A 25964-nucleotide genomic window follows, 5' to 3' on the forward strand; every position below is an offset into this window, starting at 1 on the left:
CATGTCTGCTTGTGATTTATCCAACTAAATGCCCCCTTAAATGTCTGTCAAGCCCATAAACCAATTTCCCCACACACATACACAGAACATGTTCCCTCTTTTGTTTGGCATTCAAGTCACTGTTGCATTATACTGATACACTAATATCTCTAGTGGGTGTTTTTTTTTCTTCCACTGAGACTGTTTTTTTTTCTGGTATGTTCTGCTGGCTGAGCAGAAAAAGAGCCTTTTTAAATCAAGCTTTTATCAAATCCCAGCAATGGCAGAGAATTAATTCCAGGCTAAGCCATTATTATTATCACCAGAACTAATGCATATGAATACACATTAAGAGCTTTAATTTTAGCTGTTGATGAAGCAGATGGCAAATACAAAGATGCAACTTAATCAGAATGAAAACAAATACTGATTACTGGTGAAATAATGATGCATGAAAGTTTTTAAAGTCATGATGGAGACATGACCTGTGGTTGTTGAAGAGTTTGTTTCTGTGCTCTGTCTGTTTAATCTGTTGTACTTGCAATGAAAGTATTCCTAAAAATTAATTATTTGATTTGTGACATTTTAGATATTGCACATATTAATCATTGAGGGGAGGGGAATGGAAAACTCTCAGAAAAAAGTATGTAGAGATTATTAACATCTTACTACAGGTTACCAGGATACAATTTAAAATGAACTGTTTAAGACTCTGTATCTGAAATACGTAAATGCATTGTGCACAGAATTATTTTAATATCCCAGAAATAGGGACACAAAAATCTCCCTAATGACTTTTTGAACAATGGAAAGACAGAAATGCATAAAATGTTAAATGCTGCCCTGCGTGTCCTCAGTAACCCTACACAGTGGTGCCCTAACTACTGGGTGCTACACATCTCCTTTGGGCTGGCGTGACATCTATATGGTTCTGTGGCTGCAGCTTTGTTGGTGGGTTTGTCACACTGCAGTCCCATGCTGATGCATGTTAAATGGAATATTATGTAAAGCACTGTTCATGGCTGAAACTAACAGTTAATTTCAGATCAATTTGCAATTAACTTTTTCATGATGTAATCTAAAAAAATGTTACAAAATTATGAAAAAATGCCCATTATAAATTTATTTACCCTGAGGCCATGTTGTTAAATTATTTGGTTTTGATTCTATTTTTCACAGATGGAGTCTTGTAATATTCTCAATTGTACTGCTCTGGCCTAAATGTTAGATGGTCGTTTTGCTGACAAAGCAAGAATTTTAGACATAGAAGTAAAACATTAAGTGATATTATTAAAGCAGAACCAACATTTGTGTAGCTTGTCACAAACTCTCCTGTCAGGCTGCTGGAATAAGTCAATTATTTTCATTGTTCTTTAAGCTCATCTGTGCTAGCAGTTTTCTTGGCTTTTTGACTGAACTTACGTCCTGCTATGTAATTTCCAGTTAAAAAAATAATTAATTAAAAAAAGAAATCTTGTATTTAATTAAATATGGTATATTTAAACTATTATTTTGGGCCGCAGCTTTTCTTTAGTATTTGTGTCCTCACTGCAGATTTACTGTAGATTAAAGGAGGAAATGAAGGAAATGAAACACAGGCTACGTTTTTTTTTTTTAACAACCACCAAGATTAGCAGTAGTCTAGGTTATAATTTCATCTGAATATTGTGTCATTATGTAGTGGTGTTAAAATCATAGAATTGTTGACAGCTGTGTTTTGGGGTTACTGGAGCTTTTTGAAAATGGTCTTATTCTCTGATTTGAATAATTTTGAGACCAGTGCTATTCTTAGCTTTGGAGAGGGTGTAGCCAAGATATTGTATCAACTTCTTAATTCAAAGGATTGTTTACTTGGTGGCCAGCTTTTGTGGCATGCACACATCCCACTAAAGCTGGCCTTTTATAATGCTTATTAACTGACCGTCAGATGCAGTGAGTGTGCAGACACACATCCGGCTACTCACACCCAATTAAAATTTTTCATGTCCTGTGAGTCACACTTATCTTGCATATTCAGCCAAGGATGTGTGTATGTGTTATACGGTGAGCTGATTTATATGTAGCCATCATGTTGTTTTTAAGTGTGGATATATAAAATAAGTGAAGACTGATGTCTTTCAGCATGAGAGATCATTAAGGTAATTCTCTAGAGGCACATGCTGTCTTTCTCTTTCATCAGGGATCTGTTCTGGCAGACACCAACGATAATTGGATCTAAATATATTCAAACCTCTTGTTAACAAAGGCATTCGTGGTCAGAAATTTCTGTAAAAGTAAAGAAAAAGTGAATGTGTTTTATTTTGTCCTTCTGTCTACAGCAGCCCAGTGAACGTAATAGTCGTTCTTTAAGGTATAAACAAAATGGCTGGTTTACCTCTGCCAGACCCATGGCTCAGATGATATGCTGTGGAAAGGCTCCGTTGTTGTGCTTGGTGCATGCTAGTACATTTGGATGTAGTTGTATATAGATGCTCATGGATTTTTTGATTTGTCACTGAGCGGGGTGCTTCAGTCTTGATAGTTTAGTGGCTTTTCTTATTTTTCATATGTTTTGTATGTTGTTTGGCCAACATAACTTGGCTTTTAAGTTCATCAGTCAGCGGCACAGAAAACAAACCTATTCCCATTATTGTATTAGTCCATCGGCTGTGATTCAACATTTTTCTCAGGTTTTCCAGGCTCCAGATTAAGCCAGTGAAAAATCGGAGTGGCTTGCCAGGGCCGGTCTGCAGTATAGCCACTGGTTCTTTAACCATGACTGAGGACGGCGCTTCACATAGCATTGCACAATTCCTGTTGGGCAAGAACTCATGTACACTGAGTTACCTCATGGATCTCCACAATGGGCTAGTTTTACCCTTGCTGTTTTTGATTGAACATCCCTTGTGTTTTATTGCTTTATCGGGCAGTATGCAGATCTTCTCAAACCTGCTGGCAGCACTTGGCTGATGTGGCCAAAATGAAGTTTCGCGCATGTGTTGACAACTTGGGTTGTTTCACTAATACTTTTAGTAAAAGATAACTGCACAAGATCCATTAAGCAAAGCGACTGTTAAGAGGTAGTATCTTCTGGGGAAAAATAGATTAAAAATGGAGTTTTATTGATTAGGTTGTGTTGCCATGTCTTAGTTACTAACTGAACACAAAGATTATTCATTTTTCTGCTTGTCTACTTTTAACAGTGGTTTTCCCTACTCTGTGTTATTGGACTCTTGAACTTTTTTATCATTTCCACCACTGGGAATAAGTTAGTTGGGACATGTCCTCTTAACAAGTCTGTCTATGAGTTTGCAAGTCCTGCCTGCTCCTATAAAAGACCAAAATTATACTCTGTGCAAAAACTGCCTTCTTAGTATCAACCCTATGTAGACTTAAAAGACATCTGTAACAACATTATTTCATCAGTATTAGCTGCAATCAGCTTGAATGAATGTCAGTTACAACTATTTTTTGATAATTTAAGACAAGTTTCAGAGGGTCTGTAAAAGGTCAACTTCCTCATACGTCATGAACATCTCTGCTGTTCACCGGTGTGTTTATAGTAGTTGCTGGTAGTTTCACAGGTGCACAGGAAGAGAAATGTGCGGCACCACCACCCATTGGGTCAGTGTTGACTCCTGTTTTTCATCACCAAAAATATAAAGTTTTTATTGAAGATTTTGTTTTTAGACAACAAAAACAGCATTGTAGGGAGGTTTAGTCACAGTAATTGTTTCATGACAGTTCTGTCATCTTGGGGGAAAAGGGTTGCTAATGATTATATTCTATCACAATTTCTGCAGTGCATGGCCTTGTTCTCTCAACATGAATCTCTGGGGTAATGGTTGTCAGGAGACTCACTGTATCAAATTTGTGAGGCAGCAGGACCTTTTGCAAAGACTTTTCATAGAAACAAGATGGGTTGAAAATGTGACACATTGAAATTGCCGTATAATTCAATTTGTTTTTAATTACATGCTATTGGTGCCAGCAGTGAGTGTCCCCCAAGGACTGAGCAGAGTGAAAGAACAGTCTGGCTCTGTGTTGGAAAAACTGTGGCTCCATGAGTTTCAGTTTTTGTTCCTATACCAAAGTATAACGCTTAACATGTGGTCTACAAAATAAAGAAAAAACTTAAATTCTATGAAGACACAACTTTGAATTTGCTACTTCAGGTGCAGACGCATCAAATCTTTCACAGCCTCATGACCATAATGCGATTTAACAGGTATTACAAAGTCTTATTTCCTAAGTTGAACCTGTTGTTCAAACATACCAACATTATGACATGAAAAATCAGTTGTTGTTTCCACACAGGTTGTGTTAAAGGGCATTCTTATGGGCTTGTCATTAAAATGATATTGATATTGGCATATTTTGATAAGCTGAACCAACTTTAGTGCACAGGTATTTGGGATCAGATGCTATGATGCTGTTACTATACTGTCAGAATTGGTTATGGCCCATAGGTCCCTAGTGTGTCTGGTAACAGGTCTCCCCAGTTCATTGTCTTCTCTTAAATGTGTGTAAACTCTCTTCCTCTCTTGATGTGTCTCTTGGCCTGTACTCGAACTGAAGTCTCTGTTACTGCTGCACTTCCTGGATTTCAGCCCTCCCAGTGATGCAATCAATTTGGCTGAACCTGTTCAACCCTCAAAACACATGCAGGAGGAGTCACTTAAGGACTTTTTGAGTGCACAAGTGCACGGATGTCTGAAGTCTTACAGCATCTAAAAAAATGTATGCCAGTCACAAATGAGAGCAGAATTTAATGGATGGTTAACAGAGGAGCAGCAGCATCTGTTCTGGTTCTTGGAACTGATGCAGGTTGCAATGTCTGTGTTTTCTGAGAGCTCTGGAGTCTGTTGACTCACAGTACAGATAAGACCTCCTTATCAAGGCTCTGCTCACCCCCTCAATTTCTCTTAATGTTTTCAAGCTATAATGTGTGTCCTGAGTCAAAGATGGCACGTAATTAGAGTATGGAAGCAGTTTGTAGTCAGGCAGGACACAGTACACTCAGATATGTTCATTTGTCATTTACTGAGGTGGAAAAATACATGAAAGCAAATGGTCTCGGGGCGCCACCAGTGTTGTCTGGTCAGTGTCAAGTTCAACATGTTGTTCTCGTCTGTGGTTATTGTTTTGAATACCACCTACCATAATTATATGGGGTGAACAATCTGTCATTTTAAGTTGCCATAAGGAGAATTCAGCAAAGCAGAGCACCATGGGCTGGTGGAAAATATTTTAAAATTGCCACCACACGTTAATATGGAACATTAGAGTTAAAAACATACTTTTAAAAATATTTGATTGACTGTATTTATGCAAAAGTTATCTTGGCTTCGTAAGATGAAACGAGATAAAAGCAGTGTAAACCATAACTTTATTTAGACTACTAAAGCAGTCTGGCTTTTGCTTTCGGTGAGAAACCAAACAATAACAACAGTCTGATTTTTACCCCCAGCCTTATTCTTCTTAACGTCTTCTGGACATGTTTAGGAAAAATTGATCTAATATCAAAATGTTTGAGTGTGGTTAAGTGAGCTTTCAATTTGATGATCAGTTTTCCTTGTCAGGAGTCTGCCAGGGGTTTTTCCATTTCCCCAATTTTGACAGAGGATTGTTCTGCAACATCTGGCAGCAGCATTTTTAATAACACCATAATAAACATCATGAGTTTTCCTCTGTGCAACCAGGGCTTGGTTACAGAGTAAACGACAATGATGTCAGCTTACTAACCATTCCGCAACTTGGGGCTGTTCTCTTTTTGTCAGGTGGGCAGTGGAAAAAATAATCTGATTTTTTTTTTAAATTTGATTAACAAGCCAGCAAGAAGTGACAAATTTATATTTTACAAGGACTGGACACATTCCCTATCCCACCATTTAAGAAGTCTGCTGTGAAATGTACCAGTCAGAGCAGCCTCATTATCCTTGCATTTAGACGCAATCATGTTGAGTTACGAAAATGTGTGCAGTCTGTCCAACGAAACCAGGTTTCTGAACGGCCACATGGAAATTCGTTGAAGCAAATATGCTGGCGAACGCTTGTTCTGAGCATACTTGATTCAAATTAACATGTGAACATGGCACAGCAGGTTTTATTAGGGGTTGTCTCAGCACTGATGATTCAGAAACACAACCAGACCTGTTCACTGATTGTACCCCACCAACAGACACAGCTCTCTCTCTCACAGGTACAATATCGCAGTGTATCCCTTCAAACAAAAAAGCCAAAGGCAGACACAACCCGGTGACATCACTTTTCATTTGCATCTGCACCTGTTGCTTCTTAAGAGTGTTGCATTTCCATCAGAGCCAGCTGAAGAACATTAAATAGTGGCGTGTCCATTTTGGCTTTATTTTCCAATTTGGAGAGGAGACTGGAGCTTGTCATTATAACGATGTACTATAGATCAGCAAATCATGGCTACCAACAGGTGGCCTCCAGATGATTGGCCAGGATCTGCCCATTTCTTCTGTGTCTAGGAGGATGTACTTCCACTATATTTTATATTAGTGTTAATGGAATAAGAGCAGGGCAACAGGAAAAAATATTTACAACACTACCTGGACAGTAGTAATGGCACCAAAATAGGGAATTTAAGCCTACCATATCCTACACTATCTCATGTCCTAGTTCAGCAGCTATATGACTATTTTTGTGCATGATAAAATAGTTATTCTACAAGAACAACAAAAATGAACACATGTAACGATATATGACACACACGTACACACACACACACACACACAGATAAATAGATAATTTGTGGTTTCTCTTTTTCAACTTTTTTAAACCTGAGCTAATCTGACATGATGTCCGATGGGAGCGTCCATGTTTCCGTCCATGTGGCTGTTCAGAAACTGGTTTTAGTTTCTGGAACCAATCAATTTTTTGGTCATTGTTGCTTTAGCTGCTGCATACATTTTTGTGGTTTGACTAATATATTATTCAACTAATGGCTATAGATGTAAACAGAAGGATAATGTTAATGGAGATTAAATAGTGTGATGTATGGTATGTTAACACGACAGATGTTTGAGAATTCAAGAATTGAGAATTCTACATCAACAATATGTTGGATTTTGGGAGTGTGAGAGAAAATGATGTGTGCGACGAATGGGAACCCCTACTGTTTACCCGAGGATTATTCCCAGGCAAAAATATAATAGACACTATGCTTTTAATAAACTGGCTGCTCATCCAATTAACTAGAGATTGTTTGAGATTGAGTTTTAGTTGAAATAAAAATGTCGAATACTGTTTACATTCACACCTATACCCATTATGTTGCCTTGTCCTTGCCTTGGTGATACCTGTCCAGTTTTGACACCCAGCTCTTAGGCAATCTGATTCTACTCTAATCAGACTCTGTGGTCTGGAATGAGCTCAGACTGCTAGTGATTAGCTCACAGACGTACTGGACTCAGGCCTGTGTTTCCCGTTCAATGGAGAGGTTTCAGCCAGTATCTGCTCCCTGGCCGCAGCACTCCTAATATCTTTGGCCTGCTATCTCTCTCACACACACATACACACACGCACACACTGGAAACAATCAAAGTAGAATAAAATGGTACAAAAGTGGCTAGAGGTTTTGGCCCCACTACCCACGTTCTTATTATTACAGCCCACGTCTGTAATTACAGTGTTAACACCAAGGTCTGTGGACCCAAAGAGTAGGACTTTGTGGAGGGAACGAAAGAAAAGTGGGGCCAGAAAGAGCCAGATAAAGATTAGAGTCAGGAAGGGAAGGGAAGGAGGTTATACATGCCTTTTGCCCAATGTGTGTGTCATAACTCTGTCATGTGTCGTGCTGCGGCAGTTTTTCAGTGGTTTTATCAGTGGAAAATTACTCATGGTTGTTTTTCGGCGATGGATCCATCTCGTTTTTCTCTTTCCTGGTGTCGCTGGTGAAAAGTAGTAAGGCCTAATGCTGTAAAAAGAAAGATGCCTTGACAGAACCAGAAATTATCAAGGTAATCTCCCTTTGTGTCTTCTTCAATCCTCTCCCATGTGTCTGCTACTAAATTCGTTTCCAGTTTTCCCTTCTGGCAGTAGCTACTATTCACATTTTAAAGCTAGGCAGTGGATATTTCTAAAATGTTTCTGTCACTAACTGTAGGAATCTGGCAGATTCACACAGAGATACCTTGAAAAATGTATGTAGTTGCAAATTTGAAAAACATCGAAACATTTTGTGAATATTAGCCACGGTTGGTGGTAAGGTACTACTTACCACAGATCATCCTGCAGCATCACTCACTCTAGGCTTTGTTCCATGCAAACAGATCAGATTAATTACTGCAGAGTTTAGCAAATAGGTGCAAAAATCTAAATGCCTCATTTAGATTTGGAAAATTCACACATTTCTGTTCCATTTACCTCATGCAGTGAGACATTTTGGTACCAGATGATAATGATGGCATTGACCATTTTTGTTAAAAGCGAAAAGCACTTTAGATTGGACCGGTTGTTGCTTCTCTGGGCCAGGTCGTTAGATTTCTACTGGAGGGGACGGTTTAGTAGAGAGGTCTTGGCCAGGGGTCTGGGCAGATTGAAATCATCGAGGTCAGCCTCTAGGCTGATAGTAGAAAAGGCATAAAGACTGAGAGACATCCAAGAGGTCGACTCGGATATAATCGTCTCCTGCCCAGGGATTCTTCAGGTCTTTTAAAAATCATTTATAAATCATAAAGTCAGTTTACATAAGCTGAAACCAAACCAAAAAGTAATAAAAAATTTTCATCAATCTTGAACAGAGGTTTTTATTTTTTTCCTTTTTCACATCAGCTCTTTAAAAGGAAATTTTAACAAATGTACTAATATGTTGTGTAATTTATCAAATTAATTTCCAAATATTATTTTGAATTATTAACTGTTTTAACTCTTAATTATTTTTTATCTTTGTTTTGGACACTTCACTTGTTCTTTCTGATCTGCCATTGGCTGCACTCAGTTTTGACAATTTTTTGACTGCACTTCACAAAGTTCACAGTTTGGCACACTGATGTGTTTCTTAAGTTGAACTGAAATTTGAGTTGTCATCAATTTTTTTTGTGGGGAAATATAAACTATAATGATGTAGTAACTGTGCACATGGTGAAGAGGATAAAACATTGCTAGAAACAGCATCTAGGCTTTTAAAGATAGGTTGGGGATTTGTCAGACCTGTCCTAAAACAATACTCATGTGTCCATATTTGCAATGTGCGCAGTTGCAAATGAAAAGCTATTTCATGTAATGCTATTCCTACTCTCCTCAGTGTGGTGAGTAGAAATAGAGTGACCTATATTCTCACATGAATACACTGTATATATATCAACATTGCTTTATGGATGATTTAAATCCTACTCTTTAAGCTTCTAGCTTCCATGTTTCTCATGGTTTGTCTGATGCTTGAAAGCTAAAGTTGTTAGAAGAAGCTTTACTTGCAGTTCAACCTATTATTGTGTTATACTGAGAAATGAGAAAGTTTGGCGCTCTGGAACTAGAACCCTCTCACAGAACTGTTTTACAAGTTCACCTTAAAGAGATTCACTTTCTATAAATGACTTCATAAATTTGGGGCATGAATCACAGTATCACTCAGTACTCCTGTTCAGGTTCACTGTGCTCCTGTAGGAATGCCACAGGTTCCTTTTGTGGAGGTTAGTGATGCGGCAGTTTTCTTTTTCATAGATTCCTCAAATGTTGTTCTACCTTTTGGTGACTTTTAATATAACCTTGTGATGCTACAATAGCCATAAAGCACCACTTTTTAAATCGTATTTGCTGCTGATTATTTCCATTGTTGTATCCTTAAAACTTGCACACATTGCACACTTGTTTTCATTATCCGGCACTGTGTGATGGTTGCATGAATAGGAGACATTTGTTACATCATCTTAGATGCTAGGACTGTTTGTCTCTTTTATTTTAGTGTGGTGACAAGAAATGTATTAAAACCATATGAATGTTTTTGTTTTGCGTGTATTTCTGAGGCACAGTTTAATTGTGGCACTAGTTTGTGTAGGAGTGAGTCAACCTAAATTGCTGCAAACTCAATGCACTTTCTAAAGTGAAAAATGACACATTATGAAGTAGGGTTGTTTTCTGTTTTACCCATCTTCATTGCTTGTTTTGTCCAACCAACAGTGCAGAACTTTTGAAATTTCATTTACAGTGATTTGGAAGAGCGAAAAGTGGAGAATTTCACACTGACAAGCTGCAATCTGAATGTCATTTTTCATCTTATTACAACTGTTAATAATGAATTGTCTCTCAGCCAACTTGTCAACGAATCAACAGACTTTTGAATTATAATAGAGACAAATTAACACTTACATAACTCATAAGGAACTTCAGTGTTAGATCTGTTATGAGGCTATGGCACTGGATCACTGCTTGTAGTGAGATAAGATGCATGGCCTAAACAATAAGGGCGCTGTAGACGTGTTCTTCATAGTGACTAACTTTGGATGAACATTGTAAGTCAGAAATTACAATTTATTTACTTACAATACTACAGTATTTTCTGTGTGCTGAGTTAAAATACAAGAATCCCCCCCCCCCCCCCCCCCACACACACACAACTTTAAATCGTTCCTATTTTACCATTTGCTCATACATGATACATGCATCAGTCTGTGGGATGTTAACAAAGACCTGTGATGAAGTTGGAGTGTGTAGGAGCCATGTGTTCACCCTATTTCAGTGTCTGCAATGCAACATGGTTTTGGGGCAGAAAGGTTTTGTGTGTGTGTGTGTGTGTGTGTGTGTGTGTGCACGCATGTAGTGGGAACATAAATCAGTTTACACAGTCACATTGTAGGGAATGCCACAATGTCCTTATGGGGACAAGAATCAACTTCCCAAGATGTAAATCAAAATCGAATGATTTTTTTTTTTTTTTTTTTTTTTTTTAAAGTTTCGAGTAAGGTGGGGGTAAGGTTAGGGTTTGGCAAGTAGTGGTTAGGGGTAGGTCTCCAGGAAATGAATGTTAGTTGTTAGTGTAATGTCCCTGAAGTGATGGAAACAAGAGGTATGTGTGTGTGTGTGTGTGTGTGTGTGTGTGCGTGTGCCTGTGTCTGTGTGTCAGTCAGGGAGTAATTGAGTTGAGTTGGTTTTAATGGGTCTTTATTGGATGTTGGGAGTTATTTCTGTCTGAGGTCTCCTTTGGCGTCCTGGCTCCTCTGGAGGTTGGCTTGGCCCTTGCCCAGCTCACTCCTCTGGCCTTTCTTTCGTGTGCTCGCTCACCCTCTCTCTCTCTCTCTGGTTCTCACTTTCCCTCTCTCATGAGAGAACGCAAGTAATTGTATGGCAGTGAAAGAGTGTTTGTCTTTCCTCATGCCCTGCTTCCCTCTGAGCGCTGTGATTTAAAATGGCCTCCGGTTTGGGTGAGCCCTCACCCCCCTCTACTAATCGCAGAGTGCCACTTTAAAGGCACAAGCATGTAGTCAAGCCTCATCCTGACCCTCATTTGTCATGGAGATCACATGGTGGGGCATGAGTTAGGACCCTGCAGTGGCCTCACAATTACAGGGTCGGCAGAAGGGAGTGAAGCCAGTGGATCCGGCGACTCCTTGGTGGCGGCGGCAAACTAAACTTTCTCTTCCTTTTGCACTTTGATGGACGGCCTGAGGAAATAGGCCTGAGATGTGGAGTCACTTACAGACTAGTGTGTATACTGTATGTGTATGCATACAGTACAAGCACAGTGGATTATTGTTATTGTCATCACCAGTATTTTTAAACAATTCTCAACCAATTTAATGGCACAAAAATACAGATTCATCATATAACCTTTGGCAACTTCTTCTGGACAGACTCTTGCCTGTGTTTTGAAAACTTAGGAAGCACGTTATGTGATTTTGCACCAGTGAAACCACATCCCAGTTTAGCTTCAAATATGGACTGTTTTTATTCACTTCTCGTCCCCATAGGCTGTGCACTCTGCTTTTTAGAAAGTATTAGTGCTCCAACTATCCACTGCACAAATATGTTTTTCTCAGGTCTCAGTTTTTCTGTATGCATGTGTGTCTCCTCTTTGCTAAAATGATATTAAGAAGTCTTGGCTAGGGGTGTGGGTGTATATGATATATGCCAAAACACAACAACAGCATTAGCAGAAAGAGGCAGCTTGTGATAAGGAACTTACTGTCACTGTTAGAAAATGTGAATGTATCAGTAAGCATTATATGATCAGTCATGTGTGTCTACATGCATAGAGTTGTACTTGCACACACCCGTACACACACCGTATACCCATGCGTGTGTGTGCCGTTTTCAGAGCCGCCTCTGTTGCTGTTTGTGTGATTATATACACCATGGGAGAGTGACAGCTCTGACCTTAGTCTGTGAGGCCATGCCAGGTCACTGGCCGCCAGCTTCTGTGTATTGAGACCACACGGTCTATGAGCACTGGGACTGAGAGCACAGGCTTCATGAAAGCAGAGTAGGATAAATAGATGGTTTGAGGGATAGATGGAATGAGGAGCAAAGCGAAAATAGGTGACGAGGTAAGACTGACCGCACCATGAAGGGACGATGGAGTATGGAAAGAAGGCAAGGAAGGACATAGGAAGAAACAGATTGAAGAAACACTGAGGACAGAGTACAAGCTCCATGCTGCTTAGGTTTGGGTGTGTATGGGAATGGCAGTAAACATGACATTTCCCCTGCAGCCAGCGGAACGACTTCGGCATCTAATGATAACCCTGCAGTACAATGAGTAGTAAAGCTCCAGCCACCAGAGCTGTCACCCAGCCCAGCTACCACCAGCCACTACCAACCAGGAGCCCTCATTTTGACTCAGAGCCATAGCTAGGGGAGGGTTCAGGATGTATTAAGCTAACATCTCACAGAAGTGAGATGCTGTCTTTGAAGGCCATTCCAATAATGGACCTCAAAAATTCCACCAAGGAAAAGGTCTGTGTCTGTGTTAGCCAGTTGCTATAGGAAGTAGGGCCCCAAATGTTGGTCTGAAGTCTGAAGTCAGATGTTGTATGAAGCAATTAAAATTTAATCTACCTTATGTTGGCAAGTGTGCACCTTCCACTGAAATGAAACTAGTGTGATTGAGGTGATGCCACAGCTGGCACTTAAGTCAAGCATGGCTTGGGGTGGGTATACTTGTTTTGTCATGTAATTATTGTCTGGGTGAATTTTAGTAGTTAATGATAAGTTTACTAATTTATAGCCTGACTTTCTTGGAGATTGTTGGTTTTTCTCAGAAGCTAGACAGTAATAGGAAACTTTCAAAACTCATGCTTCAGTCAGTTTAGGAGTATTGTGCTGTACAGTAGCAGAATCAGAGTGAAGAGTAAAAAATAAAAATGAAGCACACCCTAAAGTTAATACACCAATTGTAAAGTCATATATTTGCTCGACAAATGCTGTTAAGGATCTCAAGCATTTTATATTTCACAGATTTTTTTTTTTAGTTTCCCATTCCCAGCATCTTACCCATTTCTGTTCCTATTACTCATTACCCCCTTTTACAGTAAAAACTCTTTTTGGTTATTCTTTGACAGACCTCAGCTTGACTGGCAGAACAGGAGCTGTTGAGCTGGTGTCAGTGGTGTCCCTCTTTTCCACTGTCACCATCTACCTTAATAACTGTACAAAGTCTACTTCTCGTCTAAACAACCTCTTCACACTGCCCCTATTTTGGTAAGAAGATGCTCTTTGATTCACAAGACATGAGTCACTTAGTAATAAACTCATCAGACACGTGGCCATGGTGTAACCATAACAAAGAGATCCTTTGGCCAGCATGTCTTTTTGAGGCTGTGCTGGAGGATATATGATATGTTTAATCCTCCTGTCCTCACTCAAGGCGTATAATTTCTACCCTTAGATACAGCTATCTGATTATCTTCTTACAGTGGCCAGTGTACTGCTTTGGTTCCACCGCTCTGTTAAAAGTAATGTCTATGCCCCCTCTGTGTCGCTATTTCACTGAAATGAAAGCGGGACTGTCATGGTCAAATAATAAGATTGGATGACTCTAAAGAAAACCACACAATGAGTGTGGATCTTTCTGTCTCCTAAAAGATCATCTAGCAACCGGAAGCAACTGGCCACAATTACTATGTAGAAGTTATAGCACTGTCACAGTCTTCCGTTGGAAATGTAAGGACAACTGAGTATGTGTGTTTTTTATGTCTCTTTAATGTGTTTTTTATTTGTGTTTGGGTAACACCTAAGGTGAGTTAAATGAGAAGCACAGCTGAGATGTAAACCCAGCCTCATATAGGTTAGAATCGAATAACTGAAGTCATTAGATATGTTTTAAATTGGGTCTCCATGGATCAAGCTTGTCTTTTGTAGCACATCTACTGATGCCTGATCTGATTGAGTTGTGAGGAGCTTGGAGGTCAAGGCATCATCTTGAACTCTATAATATTTCTTAAACTACTCCTGAACAGTTTTTTTTTTCAATGTTGCGGAGCGCATCCATTCTAGTGAAAGAGGTTTGCATTGTGCATTCCATCCTACAGAGGAAGTCTGAACCATTATCATTAATTAAAAATACATTGTCACTTTTGACAGTGTGTTGGCATGCACCACTATCTCTGAAATAATCTACTGAAATAACTTATGCCAGGTAGTGGACCAGTCACTTGTGTTTAAGCAGCATGGATTCCGGACAAGTATATTAACTGGGCCATGAATTTTCCCCAGGCCCCAGAATCTGAAACTCTATGCCATGACATTGTAAAAACAGTGGCAGGCTTCCTTTGAGTCAAAAGCATCTGAAGAATGCGCTTCTGATGCAGCGAGCTCTCTGACAGGTCTCCCCTCAGAGAGATGACCGACAGGGAGATCATGGTGATATTGGTGTCTCCAAATCATGTTAAGGCTGTCTTTGAGTGTGTGTGTGAGTGTGAGTGTAAGTTCAAGAATGGGTTCAGCATCAGGGTGAGGCAGCAGCTCTGTTTATTCACCGGACCTGTATGAGTCATTGTGCTAAGGCAAACCTAACAGCAACATGTCATATCAAGACTCTCAACACCTCGCTTGATTCCTGCTCACTGTGCAGATTGCCAACTGTTGTTATTGTCTTCCAATGTTGTTATTAACTTCTGCATTCCTGAAGAAAGTGTCATGTAATCAGTGAATTTTGCACAGAGAACTCATTCACCTCACTGGTAAAGCTCCCTAAATATGCAGCCTCAGTGACAGGCACAGAATTTAGCTGACCACTGGTATTAAACTCTACGAATATTTGAATTCTTCTAAATAGCTTAGCACATAATACAGTGTTTCCACCGTGCGCTGACGCATGTTGGCAACATATCAAATATTAATGTCACAGTGCGGACTCATTTAGCCCCCATCACTTGTGAGTGATAGTGGTTCAGTTAGCCACAGTTTTTTAGTAGTTCACAGCCAAACCCAGGACCTCAGGAGTGTAAACATCTGTCTGTTTAACATCAGAATGAACTCCCAGAAAAGCCCCTGTGTGTGTAATACTGTGTGGTCCTATTGGAGGGAAGAATGTCAGCCCTAATTTACAGTGGCATATAGACATGTGAGGCTTATTTATAGCGGGTTGTTTATTTGCAATGGCTGTTGGGTTTGTGGCTTTGATGGACCAGAGAGGTATGTGGTATTTACACCGTGTACTCAACCAAAGTGTATTGTATAGTGTTGTAATTTCAATGGACAAACATTCATAGACCAGGAATTCCATTCACATATATTAGTAAATCCTACAGAGAGAATAACATTTTTAATATAACACAGGCAGCAACATGAACATTCATAGGTGTTCACACAGACGAAATGACAACTGGTTAGAGGAGAGAAAAGGTTTGCTGAGGTAGCAGAGAACAGACATAGCTTTGGTCTGGACCAGTGGCAAGTGGATGAGATTATAGTATAGTATTGGTTTTATGCTGTGGTAGATAACGGGTGGAGTAGAGGCATCCTTTTGCAGTAATGTCAGGTTACAGAAAACCCAAAAGCAAATGCCTGGGAGACTGAGACCTCTAATGTCCATGATTGTCCCGTTGGCTCTGTGTACCAGCCTAAATCAGCCCTCAAGCTCAAACTGTTGTGTCATATCCATTTTATATGTACACTTGCACATGGACACATAGAGTGAGACAGCCAGACACACATGCAGCCTGTGGGAAGTCAGAAGATATAGCATACCACACCAGGCACTATGTGTACAACTCTTAAAAAGCACCCGTCTTCCAGCCCATAAACCAGGGGTGGGCACCGAGGGCCACTGCCTGCTTGTTTTCCAGCTGTTCCTGCCTTACCACTGCTGATTACTTGGAGTGTGTTCTGCCAATCAGAAGCTAGAAGGTACCAATTCAGTTTGTCTTGCCCCACTCCACCCTCATCTAAGAAGGTATGTTCCAGCTTCTGATTGGCTGAGCACACCTGATTCAGGTAGTGGGTAGAGCAGGGATAGTTGGAAAACAAGCAGGGCAGTGGTACTTGAGGAACATGGTTTGCCCACTATGTCCATAAACAGCCTCAGCAATTGCACCTCCACTAATTCAGTTCTCGCCTCTATAGTGCAATACACAGAAACACTCACACACAGATTTGTGTATAACCACACTACTGGTTATTTAGAAGCTGAGTCATGGAAATTCGATTCCTAGTTTGTAGGTGGAAACGTTTCACCACTAACTCAAGTGACTTCTTCAGTCTAAAGCAAAGCTGGCAGGAAACTCAAATTTATCTTTCAGGTTGGTTTCACTCCACCCCTCAGCTAAATAGGTTTGTTAGGTGGACTATGTAAATGGGGTGAGAGTCACTACTGGTTTGACATTAGAAAGGAGTCAAACTCTGAATCTTCTGTTATCATGAGTGTGTGTCTTTGTTTTGCAGTCGGTGGTAAAAACAGGACGTTTGCTCATCAGTCACGAGGCACCAGTAACTGGAGGCTTTGCTGCTGAAATCAGCTCCATAGTACAGGTGAGTGTGTGCTGTCTGTGTATGAGAACATACTGTGTTTGATGAGATTTTATTGGGTTTTGTAACTCCTAGAGGTAGGAGGTAGCCTTCAAAGCTACTGGTCAAAATAGGCTGCAATGGTTTTGTCAATAAAAGTCCCACTTTGTAATAAAGCTGAAATAGCCCTAAGAAACACATGTGCCAGTCTGTAGTCTGCTACAGCAGTGGGAGTCAAACTATTGACACCGGGACTGAATTGATAAATGTTCCAGTTGGTGACCAGAAAAATGAGCAATATAATTTAGGGTTGCAATAAACAAATATTTTAATAATCAATTAATCAGTCAATCAATTAATTAATGTGTTCAATTAATCAGATTTTTACAAAGGGATATAGAGAAGTCTTTTTAACATCTTATTGTCAAAATATGAACCTCAAAGTTGCAATGCATGTAATAAAAAATAAAACCAACTCTTATCATTTTTATGTGATAAGATTTAAACACATATTAAAATTTATTACCTTAGAAAAGGCACTTAGAGCAAAAGTGGTTTTATCTATGAGCACTTTCAGTACATTTCTGACTTTGGTGCAGCTGAGAATGTATTAACAGGCAAAATACAGTTTTTAAAGAGCATGAAACCTGTGCTAGGTCATACATAATCTCCCAGACAATTTGGTGGAGTTTCTGACTAAGTTTATGCTGCTGATCTTAGAATGTCCATACAGTGGGTCTAACTAACCCTGAATGGTTTATGAAATATTGCTTGTTCCTGCCAGTAGAAAACGCCTGGCCATTGGAACCAGCACATGCCAGAGACAGTGGGTGACAAAGTCTTAGATAAGTGTGACGCATGACTAAATGAAAAATCCTCCCCTCCCTATCTTTCTAATTACATCTATTTTTGCATGGTGACATAGTTATCTTCATTGTGCAGGGAGTTTTTTTCCATGTGAATATCACTGTCAGAGAGGATTGTGTCTATGCAAAGATGCCTCTCCCCTTCATACCTGTCTCCACAAAAGTCATCAATTAATTGTGTGTACCTGGAGCAGTTTCCTTGTTAAGGTGCATGAACTCTAAAGTCAATCAATCCTCCGCTCATTTACTATTGTTCAGATGTTGACCTCTTTCACTATCAGAGAGGGCTTACAATGGCTGGTGAGTGATCCCCCTCCTTCCCATGTGTCTATGTTTTCATATTGGGAAATATGTCTCTGTCACACTGTTAAAGTCTGCACTATATTATAGTTACTCCTAACTTCAGAAGGTGATGTGACAGCTTAGTCTTTCTCACTAATAATAAAAGGCATGATAAATTACAGTAACCTCGAGTTGTTGCTGTATCCATTTCTTTTAAGTGATGTGTAATGCCATTAATGTTTATGTGGCATCTCTTAATAAACCATCTGCATTACCTCAGTATCAAACTTTTCCATGATATGTTTTTTAGCTATCTAGCTTGTGAGAGGCATAGGTGACGACACAAATGGAAGTTGTGTGTTGACCATAATTTGGCAAACATACAAATGTTTGGTATATACCAGGCATGTGGATGGACAAAATAGAAGTGTATTAAGCTGCTTGACTGCTTTGAGAGAATTTTTCTGGCTGTTTTGATTGTTTTTCCTTCATCATGAATCTGGGTCACCATTGGAATCTTATTATAACTGCGGTGTATCCAAGCTGACTACAGCCACTACAGGTTCCAAAGGAGCAAGCTAAATTAAGTTTTTACAGAACATCTTTGTCTACATGTCTACTGTGGGGTTCATACTCAGTGAGTCAAAATTCTGGTTTAAGCTTTGTTTTTAACTTGTTCCAGATATCATAGTGAGATCATAATGCCAATGCTGCACATTTCTAGATTAAAAAAAAATACAATAAAAAACAGATAGAGATACAACAGCACTAAGTGATGGTGACATGTATTTTACAGTGTTTCTGGTATATTTTCTTCCATGAAGTATTTGTTTGAGTAACAATAAATTATTTTTATTGTTGCAGTAATTCTGCAATGCATTTTTAATAACCAGTTTAATAGAACACAAGCACAACTTGCTAACTAAAACTAAACTGCCATGATGCTATATATATATTATATATATATAACATCATGGCAGTTAAAGCATAGTAAATACTGTTTATAGTTGACAAACACATCACTTGGTTTGTGATGTATATTATAAAATCAAAAGAGAGGCCGAGAACAGTCTCAGATAATCAAATGACTATGAAGCCTTGTGTCTTTGGTAACACAGGCTGATTCTTTTATTTTCCACTCTTGTTTTTTAGCCATGACCTGAAAACAGACAAAACAATTTGACCCTTTTTTAAATAAATGTTGTTTGACTTTAGCTTCCAGACAGTTACTCTTCTGTCTTAGACACATTAAATGGTCACTATGTTTCCTGAGAAGTGCATGTCAAGTGTTTGGACAGTTTTGGAAGGTATTGGGGGTTGTGTTTGACCATTTTTGATCCTACTCTGGCTTCACACTGGGATGGTCAGCTGTGTGGAGGTTAGAACGTACGCTGGGCTTGAACTTCTCTGTGTAGCTCTCTTTTTATATTTTTTATTAATGGGGTGTGGATGGGAGGTTTGTTATGATTTAGTAATGTGTCATTGGCTGGCCATGTGCATAGCGTTTGGCTGATGACTGAGTAGAACAGAATAGGGCCAAATGAGATGATGCTGAAGACAGTGCTTTTATGGACTTCAGGGATGCACAGAGAGAAATGGGGAATAACCGTCCTCCGCTTAACTTTACGAACCACTACAGACATGATGTTAGCTGTTTCCAAAAAGTACAAGCTTTGGCTGGTCAGTTGGGATTTGGACAAACATCATAAGTTTCCACTGCTTGTCAAAAATAATGAAATACTCTAACTGTGAACATAGTATCACTGTGTATCATAAGCACTATCATAAGAAGTACTGAGAAACTTTTGGTTAGAATAACTGGGTTGAAAATGCAGATAGTATACCAAATGTTCAATACAGTGTTAAAGATGGTAGTTTTGTAACAAAAATAGTCTAAAACTACAGACTGTTTCCACACACACTACATGTGATAACTCAGACTCTCTGTCACTCAAGGGTCTTTGAGTTATCCGTGGGGCACTTGGATTGGCTCCTTATAGTTTTATTGGTGGTGCTTTCCATTATAGTTGTGTAATTTGAACTAACAGAGTCCAGCATCCAACCCAAGAGCTTCCTGCTGAATTGTGGTACTATTCTGGGACATGGTTCAAAGACTATCGACTCTACTCTGGCCCAGTTGGGGTTAGCTGAGAATGAAGGCTTTCACATTTTTTGCCATAAATGCCTTCTGGATCAGCACAGCACTACTGGTTCCCTGTCAGGCTTTACTAAATGGAAGGAGTGAAGGCCCAAAGCCCAGGGTCCACTGTAAAAGTCATGATTGGGCCTGTGTCTTCTCCCTGAGTGGATGCAGTAAACTGTCCTCAAAGGGCAGTGTTTATAGTTGAAACCTGAGAATAACATACAGGTACCAGCACATTGAGTAAGAAGGTTATATAATGCTGGACTCCTGCAGGTTGTTCCCATCAATTTCTTAATTGCTGAAAGCCTGATTCACTCATTAGCTCTTCTAACTGCAATAATGGCAATAGCCCCCCAAGCAATAATTCATTTTACTGTAATTTAACTGTACATTATTCAATAGTTTTAGGAAAGTGCAGACTCAGCTTGTTTGGGTTGCATCGGCGCAGACAGTAGCTGTACCTACCTGACTTGACTCATCTAACACTGAAGATGTTTGCCCTGAGTGCAAAACATTACATTACGCTTAGTGTTGTGAAGAGCAAGCTGGGAGGTGGACCCACATGAGTAGAATGAGGAAATTGTCAGGTAGTCTAAGAAATGTTAAATACCAGATCATGTTCAGGTGTCAGTCCTTTACCGCCTTCAGAGCCGCAGCAGAGACACATGATGCCTGTACCACTGCTAACTGTTTATCTGCCTGAAATGTGAGGTCTTTTGTTCATAGTTTGTTGGTAGTATGCTAGCCTTGGAGTATCTTTATATTCTTGTCAAAGGGTTGGTTCATGTTCAATATATTTTAAGATATAATTAATATTTATTTAATATTTATTTATTTACATTCAATGGACATTTATTGTATTTATGTATATTTGTTTAAATAAAACCGGCAACACTGCCACATATGCCAGCTACCTGAACAGCACCTTTAATAAACCAGCATTAATGTGGATATTAATGTCTCTTGTGTCTAACCGCACAATATAATCATTCATTAAGAAACCAGCATCCATCTTAACTTATAGTACCAAAGAACAAATATTTTCCACTTAACATGTTAACCCATATAAACTTGCAAAGTAGTATTTTACCATCTAGCATGTTGGTATTGTTTGCTTGATGATAAAGAGATACATTAGCTGCCCATCCCCTCAGGCTACACATCACATCTCTAGCCTCAACATCACTGAGAAATCTTTCAAAACAAACTGCAAAATTTAAAACCAGTTTCAGCCTGTTCTCAGTTGAAATCACGCTGGTTTGTGCGGGTCTTTCTTAGCTGATATAGCTTGTGTTATTGCCATTTTCCCATCCCGTCTGACTGCAACCTCCAATCTGTGGGATTTTCTGACAATGTCAAATTTTTGTGTCACAGGACACATAATATCATCAGTGCAATTCAAAGTCCTTGTCGTGAAGTATTTTTAACTCCTGTGCCACTGCAGGATGCAGGCTCTTTGGCACTGGCATCCTGACATATTTTTATGCTAACATTTAAGTATATTATATATAATGATGCACTTCCCAAAAGATAAACACTGATTTGAATGAAATCTGAGTTGTGTGGCAATCCCCTGTCCAGCTGTGGTGGCAGACAGTCAGACTACTGTAGTTTTCTCCCACTTTCAGTAAATGTATTTAGAGGAGATTACAGATGTGATCCAGACAAAAGGGCAAACTCCCTGGTGCTGTCTGACTGGTCGTCTGTAGTCGGGCAGAGAATAGACTTTGAGGTTGTAATCTCAATTGACATGTTTATCACATTGTCAGTTTTCCTCAATATACTGGGATCAAAATGAAAAAAAGAAAATCAAAAAAGTGTACCTTGCAGTGTAATGCTATTTTGGTAGGAAAAGTTTTTTTCCCCTTCCAGTCTCCTGCAGAAACACTTACTATTTCATAAATACTTTGGACTAAGGCTCATTCACTGCATATCATGCTGTCAGATGATGATAGAAAAAGTAAGGGTTTTGAGTTAAGCCTGTATAAAGAAAATTTATAGAAATCCTGTGATTTTATTAATCTAGACCTGACAAGACAAAATCCTCTTATACTTGTAATGTTGTAGGGGGTTCCCACCTGTCTGTCAGTTTGAAGTATATGACATCGAGCTTTTGCTCCAGGCCCATTCAATTCAAGTACACTCCTGTTTGACTTTTACATTCCCAGGCTGACCTCAGTTACCTGAGTGAGCTAGATGTCATTTATGACATGTATTTCAACAAATCAGTTGTAGCCTGCTAGGGGCTATCTAAAGAAATAGAAAATGTGTCTACAGTCTGCACCATACTGCAACACCATTCATATTTTCAGATTAAACTTTTAAGAATCCAGAACTAATTTCATTTTTTAAGTGTACACACATGCACTTCCTAGGACCTAAGGTCATGGACATTTCCCAGCAGATGAAAGTAAGTAAAAGAAGCAAAAGAACCAAAACGAGAAAATATCAAGTTTAGGTTTTCATACAACTAGTTCTACCGTGGCTGTTGTCAGAATTTGCCACAGCCTGTGAATCAGTCTCAAGTTATTCACAAGGAGGGAAGAAAAGCAGGAGTAAAGAGGGAAGAAGGGTTTGTTGGACTACTTGTCTCCAGTGTACATTTATTAAACCTAACCACAGTTAATCAGCTAGGTGGAGCAGGATGCCAGTCCCAGGGTGCAGGTGTCCAGCTGCCAGATAACAGTACCAGTAGTTCTGTGTCCTGCATGGCAAATCAGGCAAGGCTCCTCCATAGGTTCTAAGAAATATGAAAAAGTTCCTCTGGTCTGAAAGCTCCTTCTTAATAGCATCAAAATGTAAGACCTCATGACCGCTGTGCTGGCTTCAGGTCATTGACTTTACTGGCTTTATTGAATGATGTGACTGGTGGCCAGCTGTTGCTCTTTCAGAAATTCAAATTTGAACCAATTTGAATTCATTCTATGGCAACCCGCATGTAGCAATGCCTTTATAGAAATGTTTGAATATTTGAATTTCAAAGTTCAAATAGACTATTCTGATATCTCTGACTTCCCAGCTCTCCACCTATCTTTGAGATGTTTTAGCTCATCCAACACAACGCTGTACAGTCAAGGCTGAGATCCTGCTTTTAAATAGCATCCAAAGCATCTTAAGCTTCCACAAAGTAAAATATTTCTAAGTGAAACAAAATGTGTTGGTAGGGTATTATATTTTGCAGCAGGGAAATGTTGACCTCCACTGACACCTGTGATTATGAATAGGAGGATGATGAAGAAATACATAATCAGACCACAGGCATGTTTTATTTTAAATGTAACCCAAGTTCTCACTAATTCACCTGTCACCATTCTGCTAGCTAATACAACTCACAAACTAATGATAAATCGCTGGTATATGTGATGGGCCAAATAGCTCCAACTTCTGATTTGTTACATGCAAATGCATGTGAGTGCATGTTGAGTCATCAAAACACTTCAAGCGCAAGTAACAAGAGAAGGATTGAGTTACATAAATAGTTAAGAATGCTCTTATAGCATATATTTGTCATTTTCTATCACAGATAACAGAACAACAGGGCAAACTGATGATTCATTGTTGGTACAGAAGGAGATGGTTTGGTTTGTATTAAAATTTTGTCATCTAATCATTAATCCTATCCTTATCTCCACTGCATCTCTTCCTGCCACACAAACCGTACCGGTATTCTCTTAAAATCTCTAGCTGAAATAGGTTTGAGAGTTTATCCTCCTCAGCTGTTACATTAATTGCTACATCCATCCACTGTTTATAATTTTGGAATTGTCTACCTACTTAGCAATCATTTCAGTATAATAATACATCCCAGGACCTGATATCTACACTGTAAAGCTCTCAGCCATGTCAGCCTCACAGGGACACAGAGCAGCACGTGTCTGCTACAGTTCCTCTCTCTCCTTTTCTCTTGTACTTGTATTTTTATAGGCAGTAAAAGTACCAAAGCACAAAAGGCCTCCTCATCAAGTCTGACATTCTACTGGACTTTGCCAGCTGTTTTATAAGAAATGAAAAACAGTGTGAAACATTCAAGTCCTGTCCTGCCAAACGCCACACTACTTCATGGCAGCCAGTTGGTGGGTTTGTAATGTGGGATTACATGGATGGCTGTTAGTATCACAGGAAACAGGTCAAAGTGTGTTCTGTGTCTACACACACAAACAGGCAAAGCAGAGTGTGCTGTGCAACTTTTGGTTGTAGAGGGTACTTCAGGTTTGTTTCTGCAAATGTGTGTGCATGCATCCGTGTGTGCTCAATTAACTCATCAGGGGGTTTGTCCCATTTGGAGTGTTTTGGCCAACTTCGTCCTGCCCTGTCTCCATGGGAAAAGGTCAAAAGCCAATGTCGAGACACGAGTCAGGGCTTGTTTTGCACTTTGGCCAAATTTCCGAAACAATGTCCTTCTCCAGCCTGAATGAACCACTTTGGCTTGTAAAATGAGGTAATCAAGTTGTTTGACCACTTCTAACATAGTTTTCCTGCACTTGATGATCTAATCAATATCACAAATCCACTTTGCATAGTCGTGGAAAGAAGGTGTACAGTGGGTACGGAAAGTATTCAGACCCCTTTAAATTTTTCACTCTTTATGTCATTGCAGCCTTTTGCCAAAATCAAAAAAGTTCATTTTATTTCTCATTAATGTACACTCAGCACCCCATCTTGACAGAAAAAAACAGAAATGTAGAAATTTTTGCAAATTTATTAAAAAAGAAAAACTGAAATATCACATGGTCATAAGTATTCAGACCCTGTGCTCAGTATTGCGTAGAAGCACCCTTTTGAGCTAGTACAGCCATGAGTCTTCTTGGGAATGATGCAACAAGTTTTTCGCACCTGGATTTGGGGATCCTCTGCCATTCTTCCTTGCAGATCCTCTCCAGTTCTGTCAGGTTGGATGGTGAACGTTGGTGGACAGCCATTTTCAGGTCTCTCCAGAGATGCTCAATTGGGTTTAGGTCAGGGCTCTGGCTTGGCCAGTCAAGAACGGTCACAGAGTTGTTCCGAAGCCACTCCTTTGTTATTTTAGCTGTGTGCTTAGGGTCATTGTCCTGTTGAAAGGTGAACCTTCAGCCCAGTCTGAGGTCCTGAGCACTCTGGAAGAGGTTTTCTTCCAGGATATCTCTGTACTTGGCCGCATTCATCTTTCCTTCAATTGCAACCAGTCGTCCTGTCCCTGCAGCTGAAAAACACCCCCACAACATGATTCACCCACCACCATGTTTCACTGTAGGGATTGTATTGGGCAGAAGATGAGCAGTGCCTGGTTTTCTCCACACATACCGCTTAGAATTAACGCCAAAAAGTTCAATCTTGGTCTCATCAGACCAGAGAATCTTATTTCTCATGGTCTGGGAGTCCTTCATGTATTTTTTGGCAAACTCTATGCGGGCTTTCATGTGTCTTGCACTGTAGAGAGGTTTCCATCGGGCCACTCTGCCATAAAGCCCCGACTGGTGGAGGGCTGCAGTGATAGTTGACTTTGTGGAACTTTCTCCCATCTCCCTACTGCATCTCTGGAGCTCAGCCACAGTGATCTTTGGGTTCTTCTTTACCTCTCTCACCAAGGCTCTTCTCCCATGATTGCTCAGTTTGGCTAGACGGCCAGGTCTAGGAAGAGTTCTGGTCGTCCCAAACTTTTTCCATTTGAGGATTATGGAGGCCACTGTGCTGTTAGGAACCTTGAGTGCTGCAGAAATGATTTTGTAACCTTGGCCAGATCTGTGCCTTGCCACAATTCTGTTTCTGAGCTCCTTGGGCTGTTCCTTCGACCTCATGATTCTCATTTGCTCTGACATGCACTGTGAGCTGTA

At 39.7% G+C, this 25964-nt stretch overlaps 1 protein-coding gene across 3 annotated transcripts in view; it reads left to right on the plus strand.

Annotated features, from left to right (window-relative positions):
• The window catches only part of bckdhb (branched chain keto acid dehydrogenase E1 subunit beta), a 43556-nt gene that overhangs the window by 14060 nt on the left and 3532 nt on the right, over positions 1-25964 (plus strand). For all 3 annotated transcript variants that reach the window (XM_026293885.2, XM_026293886.2, XM_026293883.2), the window contains exon 9: positions 16801-16887. In XM_026293885.2, the coding sequence (XP_026149670.1) occupies positions 16801-16887 (87 nt within the window). The remainder of the gene's footprint in view (positions 1-16800; positions 16888-25964) is intronic.

Source organism: Mastacembelus armatus, chromosome 16 (assembly GCF_900324485.2).
Source record: "Mastacembelus armatus chromosome 16, fMasArm1.2, whole genome shotgun sequence".
NCBI lineage: Eukaryota > Metazoa > Chordata > Actinopteri > Synbranchiformes > Mastacembelidae > Mastacembelus > Mastacembelus armatus.